The sequence below is a fragment of the Rhinatrema bivittatum genome, chromosome 8 (genome assembly GCF_901001135.1).
Source record: "Rhinatrema bivittatum chromosome 8, aRhiBiv1.1, whole genome shotgun sequence".
Lineage (NCBI taxonomy): Eukaryota > Metazoa > Chordata > Amphibia > Gymnophiona > Rhinatrematidae > Rhinatrema > Rhinatrema bivittatum.
The window spans coordinates 119,017,451-119,028,164 of NC_042622.1; the positions used below are offsets into that span (position 1 = coordinate 119,017,451).

The following is a 10,714-nucleotide window of genomic DNA, read 5'->3' on the forward strand; positions in this document are numbered from 1 at the left end:
AATCAGAAATTATCACCTCTATTATTTTTTTCGTTTTATCATTTAAGGCACATTTAATCAAATTCGCTATAAGAATTGTCACCAATGGTTTCTAAAGGTTTAAATGTTTAATTTGTTACTAGTATTCTATGTAATGCTCGCAAGCACTATTATATTGTTCCATGTTCTTTGTTCCATGTAATGCTACTTGGCAAGTTGAATTGTTTTACTGTAAACCGGTTTGATTTGCATCCAATGCAAGAAGATCGGTACATAAAAAACCAAAAATAAATAAATAAATAAATAAATATTAGACTATTATACAGAATTGCATAAGACATTTCTCCACATATCCTTCTTATTACCCAGTGTAGAATGAAAGGGGAGGGGGGGCATATAACGGAGGTAATACTGTATTAATGATTGTACTGTTTATGCCTTTGCACCATTGTAGATATTTCTAAATGTTAGTATATAGATGCTATGTATTAGAGGTCTCATCAATTCTGTTTTTGTTGTTTTGTGCCATGTCTAAATGTTATTTTTTTAGGCATTTACAGCTCTATGAATAATGTAAAGAGTTTTGTGATCCATTTCAGTTAAATTTCAATAAACTACAAATTACAAAAAAAAAAAGAAAATAGCAGAGGAGACTCTGGCATGCCACGAACGGAGCGCGTCCCGCGTGTGCCGTGGGATGTGCTCTGTTCGCAGTGAAGATGGAAGGCCCCAGTGAGAGAGAATGTGTGTGAGAGAGAGAGGAGGGTGAGAGAGAGCATGGGAGGTAAGAGAGCGGGGGGGGGGGGGGGGGGTGCTTGAGTGTGGGTGCCAGAGAGAGGGAGCCTATATGAAGAGATTGTGAAGGAGTGTGTATGTGTGTGAGAGATTGGGAGCTCGTATGTAAGGATGCTAGCTTTTGTATGTGTGAGACAGAGCCTATGTGAAGGGGTGCGTGAGAGAGAGATATAGGTAGCCTATGTGAAGGGGTGCGTGAGAGAGAGATATAGGTAGCCTATATGAAGGGGTGCGTGAGAGAGAGATATAGGTAGCCTATATGAAGGGGTGCGTGAGAGAGAGATATAGGTAGCCTATATGAAGGGGTGCGTGAGAGAGAGACATAGGTAGCCTGCGTGAGGATGCATGTGTGAGAGAGAAAGGGAGCTTGTGTGGGTGTGTATGCAAGAAAGAGGACCCTGTATGAGGGGATGTGTGTGTGTGAGTGCGCGAGAGAGTGAGGGAGCCTTTATGAGGGTGTGTGTATGTGTATTAGAGAGAGGGAGCATGTGTGTAAGAGAGGGAGGGACAGAGGGAGCCTGTGTGAGGGGCAGTACTGAGAATGAGGTCAAACTCTTGGACTGGCAATTGAGTAGAAGGGGTTGAGCCTAGAGGTGGAGGGGGAGAGATACTGGCAGGTGGAGGAGTTGGGGCCTGAGGGGGCAAAGTGGCCAGGGGAGTAGGGAGAGCGAATGGAAGGGACACTCTTACAGTGAATTTCTAGGGAAATTCTGCTCAAAATATTTAAAATTCTTCATCTTTAAGTAATACATTAAGTTAATTAAAGACTGTCATGTAAATTGTGTTATTTTGACCAATATAAAGTTTTCGTGCACAGAATTCTCCCAGGAGTATCAATTACAGCTTTGCTAGTCACTTCAGTTCTATCTTGGCAAAGGGTCAGCGGGGATGGTGCTGATAGAGCAGTATCAAGATTGAAGGGACTAACATGGTGCTCAATAGCAGATGAAGAAAATGAAAGCACATCAGGCAGCACCAAGTTTGCATTCTGGGACCATTTCATCAGCTGGAGATGGAGTGTCTGGAAACCATTATACAGAAACCCTTTATCACTTGTAGGATGGAAAGTTTAGCACACTTATTTTAGATTAATGCCCAAGAACCTAATACGTGTAGAAGAAAATAAAAAGAAGTGGCATCTTACCTGTCCTCCAACTAACTGAAGAAGTGCAAAGTTAACAGGAAGCACATCGATGTCTGTGTTGATAGCAGTCTGATCGAAAGGACAGGCCTTACGGTGAAGTTTGTTCAAGCAGGTCTTACAGACAGTGTGTGAACAGCCTAGGCTGATGGGTTTATGTACAGTCTCATCAAATTCATTGTAACAAATAGGACAGGACAGAAATTCTGTCCATTGAGCTGCCTGTACAGGCATTGTGGAAGTAGGACACTTGTTTAGTGGTTTAGCATATCATTTTCTTGTTTTGTATTTAGGAACCTGTAAGAAAGAAAAAAAGATACACATTCGCTTAGTTTCATTAATACACCAATTTCTGCTTTTCACTCAAACTCCTCATGCTAAGGTTTCATACTAGTTACTGCACCATCTTCTTAACCCTGTGGAATTGGCTCAGCCTGAGCTCCTATCATCAACTGGAGTCCAAAACTCCTGATGCCAGACACACTGGGGTAGATATTGAGAGGTCAGCTGGTTAAGTAACTTAGATGGATAACACTTACCCGACTAAGTTACAAGGATATTCAGTGGCATGGTTATGCCGTTGAACATCCGCATACAAATGGGACTTAGCCAGCTAAGTGTTATGCGGCTAAGTCTAGACCTATTCAGTAGCAGGTGCTACTTAGACAAGTTATCCAGTTAAGTAGGTACACTCCAATCTGCCCACTGCCTACCCACCTTTTATCCGGCTAACTAGATAACCGGATAAGTCACATCCGGCTATCTGCCGATTTAATATTGGCCCCACTGTAAGCTTGATTACTAACTGCACAAGAAAAAAGTGTGTGTAGGCATTTCTGTTTGTGCTAATTGCTATTCCTTATCCACTTAAGTGACTATGTAATTCAGTTACATTATTTGTAACTGTTTAGCTGTTCTGAAATGTACAGCATAAATACCAAAAATCCTTTACAAGTTTATGTTGAGTAACACACACAAAAAAAGCACTTTTTTCCAACTTTGCTATTATTTTTTATTTGCTCTCATTTACAATGTATTGATTATAATGTGTTGGAGCTCTGAAATTGACAAAGACCAAGATCACCAGTAGTGAAGAGGCAGAACAGAGCCCTTCTAACCCTGGAACAAGAAATAATCCTAAGAATATGTAAATAAATTTGGTTCACATAAATATAGACATTCTTCTAAAATGTTCTATTTTCTCCAAAAAAAAAAAAAGACCACAATTTGAAAATAATGTCTCTCTCTCTCTCTATGCTTTATAATTTAGCACTGCAGAAACAAATATGCAGCAACATTTGGGTTGGATGTCCTGTTAACAAATGTGTTTCCCAAGTTGCATGAAACCCTCCAAAGCAGGGAGTGTAGAAGGAATACATAACTATATTGTATGAAGAGAGATAATGGACTTGCTCAAAGAGTCTGAAGGGATTCACCTCTGTATCCTCTGGATTTAATATTCTATCCAATACAATACAGCTCCTACCTCAAACACTTCATCACTAATAAACACAGTTCTGAATGAAATTGTGTGCGCACAAGCACATTTCCTGGCAACAGACAATGCATGAATGTTCAATTAGCAGCCCTCGTGATGGCCTTCCACTACTGAGGGAGGACAGGGACCATGTTAACAGATGAGCATGACTGTTCTGCTCCACAGTAAGGTTACACTACAATTTTCCTATATCAACTGGCAAATTACCCAGAACTCTGAAAACTAGGCAAGTATTGCATATCAAATCACAACTCTTTGAAGGTACATGCAGCAAAAGTTAAACCATCCTACATAATGTAATAAAAAAAAAAACACATGACATATGATATACTGCAAACAGAAAAATGGCTTAAGTAGGATAAGTTGGCAACTTGTGAACAGTCAGCACTATTATCAAGACACTAGCTTTCTTTTACTGTCCACTTGCTTAATGATTCCCCTCCTCATAAGCATTACTTTTCACCAGTTAGTTAACCAAGACACCAGCTGAAGCAAGTCTAGCAGTTTGTCTCCATTAATTCATCCATATTTGTCTTTACAAAAAAATCCTACAATATTGTAATTCATGAATTACGTAACATCATATTTCCAAATTATGGTGGGGAAAAAAATACTAAAGAAACATATCGGAGTAATATGTTTCATAATCTTAGGGTTAACAAAACACTTGACAATATTTTAAAAACAAACTCACAATACAGTGTTCCAAAGCCAAAACAATATTCTGGCAAACCAACTTTCTTTTCCATATTATTCCCCTATGAAACTTGCCTTCTATATACAAACGTTAAGATATATCTTTCATTCCTTCAGCTCACAGAAAACCACACCTGTAACTGCTGCTGGTGGGTGACGTACACAAAGCTTTGCTTCCTGCCATCACCTAGAAACCAGGTCAGTTTACCAAGACTGTTGATACCATTAGGAATATTAATTGTGAACTCTTGCTTTCTCATATCTGGATCAAATCATGTCAGTCATTCCTTCACCAGATGTTAAAAGACGAGCACTGAATGCAGGATTTTTCTTTTATCCATTATACCTTTAGAACCTGTATGAAAAAAATGGAAATTATATATATCTATTTCTCCAGAGTGCAAGTCCTTGCCTGACTTAAGAGTCATAAAAACAGGCGAGTCAGTCCTGGTTTTTGACCCGACCTTTCTAAGCTTTTCGTAGTAAGAAAATCCCAGAATGTTGAAACAGGAGCTGAAAAAGCAGGACTGACTCACCTGTTCCTTATAAACTGGAGCCAGATGATCTCCTTACTAATAAAAATATATCTATATATAGCTCCTGATTCCAATGAAACTGAAACCTGTCTCTGCTATTTGGAATAAGCTATATTTTGAAAACTGTGTGTGTTTAATAAATTCTGGTTAACAATTCTATTTGCATTTTGTTGCTTTTATAATACACCTTTTCAATACTACAGCACAAATCAAATTAAGGGAAAACTCATGATCAGTCTTCCGGATTAAGAATATTTGCTCCAAACACCTACTGTACCTAAAGAAGTTTAACTCTAGCATTGCTAACTAGTACCTACTTGTACTGCACACTATTTGTGAGGATGCCAAATGCAATATTCAGTGACTTACAAGACCCCAGGTGCTAAATTACATCTGTTTGATTATTCACAGCCTGTGCCTACAGAGTGTCATTTAACAAGAGCAAACAACACCATCTCACTAAGATATTCATTGCTCACAATGCCTTTTTAAGTTTCTAACATAAAAATAATGAGGATTTCAAAGTCAGCAGTGTTTCTTTCCATAGAACAGGGCCGAAATTAAACAGTGAGACTGTGAACCACAGCAAATTTCAGGAAAAAGGAATCTCCATTTGCCAGCACTTCAATTGACACTAACAAGTGCAAAACTGTAAACAGAAAAGGGGCTCAGAAGAGAGTGTGTGGAGAGAGGAAAGCCCAGGAGACTGTGTGCAGGGGGACAGTGCAGAAACATGTCCCAGACTGTCACAGTCCCCATGGCAACTGGTAATGCAGGTCAAAGAGAGACCACAGGAATCCCACAGCCTGAAATATATTCTGAATAGTATGCTTATATATAGACACGCACCCAAAACCATCACATAAAAATCTTTGTTTAAGCCATAATTAAATAAGCTTCCAGGAACCATCATATCAATTGCTTTAGTTGTTTTTAGAACTTCAAGTACTGCTCTGAGACTGGAATGCAGAGATGCAACCGGCCAGCCCTGGTGAATAAGACACAACTGATGTCATAGTCAGTTGCTTTCATAGCACTGACATTGCCAAAACACCTCAAGTATAGTCAAAAAACAATGAACTGCATCCTAACATCGATGAGCAAGGGAGCAGCAGTATGTTTCAGACAACAGCCTCAGTTTTGGTAGCTGTTTTGGGTTACTACAAAGATTGGTGGTAAAACATGAGAAGGGGTCTGGGAGCTGGAATAAGAATGAGATTTGTGAAAATCAAAGAGACATTCACAGGACCTGAAATTGCGTATCAGTGGAGTCAGTGAAAGACAGCATTGTAACAGAACTGAAAGGTGCTTTGGAAAGATATTGGAGTACAGTAAATGGAACAGGATTGAGAGGTTGTGTAACAAACATGGGGGAACGGGGGGAAAGAGAGCTAGTGTTGATTTAACTATGAGAATTTATATGCTCAGTTACCTAAAAGTGGTAAAGAACCATAGAGGAAGACAACCTGGCAGACTGGATGGGCCAATTTGTATTTATCTGCTCTAATCTACTGTATTATGAGGCCATATTACAAACTAATTTAATATTACACTTAAAATGTGCTATCGATGTGTGTCATAGAATACATAATGACTGTCCACTACATAAAGATGGTAATTTTCAAACTGCCTGCATAGGGCTAAAGTCTGTGGGTACTTATGCGCATAACTCTACTTTGAAAAATCTGCAGGTGCTCCCAGAACAGAACACATGCTGATATATGTGCACCAAATTACACCTGCTCAGGAGCAAGTATAACGTGATGCATGTGTAACTCTACATATATACTTTTGAAAATATGTACGTAAATCTTTCCCCATCCCAACTACACCCCCAGAATGCCTCTTGTGAGTGTGTGTAAAAGTACCCCAAAAGAGTTCTTTTTCTTCACTACATTCAGGTCAGAAGGAGGTTAACTCAATTTCCACTCAAGATACAGAAACCCCTTCCCTCATCCATGAGCAGAGATATTCGATTGGAAAGGAGTACTCCCTGGAATATACAAAATAAAAAGACATTCTTTATATTCTCCTTCTCTTTGGCTGGTGGAGCCTAAGAAATCCCACCAGCTCTGATTCACAGCTCCTCCTGCTATAATTATGCTATACATTGCTTTGAATCTTATTTGAATAGCATGGGGTATAAATGTGAAATATAAGTAATGCAATTCTCCACCCATATTTTTAAACTTTCGTGCCTAACTTTCCTGTTACACGTTTAATGTTTCATTGACAGGAAAGTTGTGTGTACAAATTGAAACACATAAGGCATTCACAGTATGCATAATATAAAGAACACCTAAAAATATAATTGACAAATGGCAACAATTACAGGTTTCTGATATTACAAGTACATTTCAAAAAATTTCACCAAGTGTTTAGGAAACAGGAATCTATAGTGTGAACAATTCTATTTACTTCCAAAAAAATAAGATATGACAAGCCAAAAGATACCATTCCCTTTTTTTTTCTAATTTGTCATTTATTTTTCATGTAACTTTCAGATTCTTTCACCTTATCTATACACCAGTAGCCAAAAGGAACATGCTTTCTATTGTCTAATGATCTCTAATATGCAAAAAATAAAGGTCATACATGATACCCGTTTATTGGATTAACTTAATATATTTGTGACTAGGCTTCACAAGCTATACGTCTGAATCAGAGCAATACAGCATGAGCTACAGATGATATCTGTAAATTGTAGGTCTAATTAAAAAATCAATGTTCTTGAGGTGAATTAGCAAAGTTCATTTTCAAGATATCCAAATGAAGAGCAGTTACATCCCTAAAAGACACACAGGTTCCACAAGGACATCTGTAGGCACATTTATCCAGAGTGGATCAAATTGCTATCAGGCAGAATGGATGGGCCATTTTGGTCTTTGTGAGCTTGCATTTACTATTTAAGAGAGAGCACAATGCAATTCAAGCCCTCTTGGGCCACAGTGGCAGGAGGAACAGGCTATCAATATTACTTTTTGTCCCCTCCCAGAGTGCATTGACAGGAAGAGTAGCTCAGCAGCTTCTCTTTTCAGCCTCCACTGAAATTAGAGAAAGACCGATACTTCACGCATATCCAGCATAGCTCTCTACTTCAAAGGCAGGGGAAATGAAGAAAAGTGGATCTATATACAGACAACAACCAACAAGGACTGAATTACATAGTCTGGGTAAATAAACATGGGTGTAGCTTGCTTACTGCGGCGGTTACTACCCCTAACTAATTAAGCTAGATATTTCACTTAGATGCAGTTCCAACACTGCTCTCTACATTAATGGTGGGGGTGGAAGGGAAATAGAACCAAAAGATTACTAAGAGCCAAGAGAAACAGATAAGTATGAGGAAAAAAAAAAGCGTGAGGCTTGCTGGGCAGACTGGATGGGCCGTTTGGTCTTCTTCTGCCGTCATTTCTATGTTTAGGGTTGCCTTATAATTGGGCAAGTACAATATATAAAGAAATGGGCTTGAAAATATATAATGGTTAGAAGGGTACCCAAGTACATCACTTCATTCCCCCTTCCATCCTTTATTTACAGCTTTGAAAAGAAATACGTGCATATATCATCGGACACATGGTAGCAGGCACAAAAAGGGATTCAGTTAGCACAAATTTGAATCGTGTGAGCAGTAATGGGGGTTCAAGCCTTGAAAATTGCTGCTACTGATCACAAGTTTCAAACTTGTGCTAAATCAACCCTATTGTGTATCAGTTTTGAAAACAAACTAGAGTTTAACAACCTGAAGATTTTCTTTGACACAATTGTATTTTAAGCTTGTCCTCATTATTTCAATTTTCTCAATATTTGGAAACTTGTGAGCTAATCACAGGGGTCAAAACAGTAATCTACCCTCAACAGTAGTGAGCAAACTCTCCCCCCCCCCTGTTAAAAATTATTATAATATGTGAATTCACATTAAAATTATAAATAATTTTCCTGGAATATAAGTATTCTTCTTTGCTTAACAAGCAAACTCTAGTGATGACTAATTAGCTAGTAATGTATTGCTTCCTATCAGCACAGTATTCCAAATCATTTCTTTAATAGCATGAAACCCTTCGATAATTTTTATTACCAAGATTTAATAGATGGGTTTACCTGACTAAAGATGGTTGACTGATCAGCTGTCAGACACATTGCTCCACCTTTTAAATACTAAGATGGCACATTGAATTCTTTGCATATTTTCAGTTATGCTACTGCATTCCTACTTTACAAGATTCCTGTCATGAATGTAACCAAACTATATCGAGACATCTATCAACATCGCTTATTAAAAGCACTTTTGGAAAATCAGGACATATAAGAAAAATTTAAAAAGTCTAGACGTTAATCTAATTTCATGATGCAACAGTACCTCACTTTTGTATAACATTGTCTATCAGTTAACCATGTTTCTTATGAATTCAGCCCACTAAAACATTTCCTTTATCATTTCTGTTGGGCAGTAAGGACAACACAGTTAAAATATGATGACTCTTCATACACAAATTATAAAAAATATCATATATCAGTATCAATAGGCTGTACAACTTTTTGCCATGAATAAAGTTTAGAGAGCTCTTTAATTTTTCAGTATCAACATCACCAGTAATACCTGGGAGAATTACAATATTACCCCATTAGAATGAAAGCACAAGGAATTAGGGGTACACCCACTGGCTACATCATTAAAACTTCCTTTTCATGAATAAACTCTAGCTAGGATAAATCATCAAAACCTCTGAATGCTATGCAAATGGCAGAGATATTATAAGCAACATCAGATAAAATTCTTCATGATTTTGCAGTAATAAAATATGAGTCAACACAATCACTAGAGTTCAAAGATTAAAAGCTCTATAATGAACTTATTTGATGTTTATTTCCTTAAACTTCACTCAGCAGGGCTAACATATTAGTGAGAAGCGAAAAATTATCCAAAGAGAGTAACAAATGTTAAAGCATATATAAAACGTCGATAAGGCTAAATGAATCACACACCCGAGAAAAGTTAAACAGCGCTGAGCTTGGTTAAATTAGAATGATAAGTCGGCAGTGAAAATATCCCTTTCCTGTTAATCGATGCAATGATTATTCGACTGAGTGATAACACTAAAGCAAAACCCACTATAAAACTTCCTGCCTCAAACATACTCCCCCACCTCGTCTTCAGTCGGTTCAGTATTCTCAGGTACTAATATGCCACATCTGAATTTCCAGCCTTGATAGAAGAGTGAAAGCACCGAGACGGGACGTTATAAATACTCGGTCATTCTCTCACCAGACTGATCCCACCACATATGACAGCCAGGGCAGGCATTACCCTGAGGTACCGGAAGGGTCTGCAATGATCCGCCATACAGGACACACTGCTGTCCAGTCTAATATTGCCAGTGACACCCCCTTCCCCAAGCTCATCCTCCATACCGGGCCTCAGCACCTTCCAGTTCAAGAGCCAGAGCAGCACCCAACAGGAATCCTCTGACAGGGCCACACAGAAAGAGGTCACGGCCGCCTCTATTCCCGCTCCTATTCCGGAACCCTGGCAGGGCTTGGGCCTACCTTCCGCCTCAGCCATTCACACCGGACACCTGGTGGCCGAGCTGCTGTTACTCTTGCCGCCGCCAGCTGAGACCCTTCGCGGAGATTTTCCGGCTTCCATTAGGATAGGAGGCGGTGGAAGGGGGAGGGGAAACCCTGTTTCCGGAGCACCGCGAGACGCCGGGACTCCCGGACACCGCGAGACCTCGTCACGTGACGTACGCTTCAAGTTGTGCTACACCTTCGAGGGGCGTTCTAGTGGCCCAGGGAGAAATGAAAGGTGTGCGCATGCGCTCTTCACTACCTTCCGTTTCCTGACGCTTGGCGCGGGCGCCTCTTGGTTTTTGTTTACAGAGAAAAGGAAGAATGTATTTTTAGTTATTTGATGTTTAAGTGATTATTGCCGTTTTAATATGTTTTCCGCATTGGGTAAAGTTTGCTTGAAAAAAGCGGATAACTATTCACGATGAATAAATATGAAAAAGGGAATCATATTTTTAGAGCATTTCAGCATGGGGAGTCCAACATATTTTATCTGACCGA

At 39.1% G+C, this 10,714-nt stretch overlaps 1 protein-coding gene across 2 annotated transcripts in view; it reads right to left on the reverse strand.

The window, feature by feature from the left end:
- Positions 1 to 10,349, reverse strand: part of RC3H2 (ring finger and CCCH-type domains 2) — a 155,743-nt gene extending 145,394 nt beyond the window's left edge. For both annotated transcript variants that reach the window (XM_029613807.1, XM_029613806.1), the window contains exons 1-2: positions 10,193 to 10,349; positions 1,919 to 2,212 (exon numbers count right to left, since the gene is read on the reverse strand). In XM_029613807.1, the coding sequence (XP_029469667.1) occupies positions 1,919 to 2,149 (231 nt within the window). In that variant the 5' untranslated portion in view covers positions 2,150 to 2,212; positions 10,193 to 10,349. The remainder of the gene's footprint in view (positions 1 to 1,918; positions 2,213 to 10,192) is intronic.
- Positions 10,350 to 10,714: the final 365 nt, after the last annotated feature.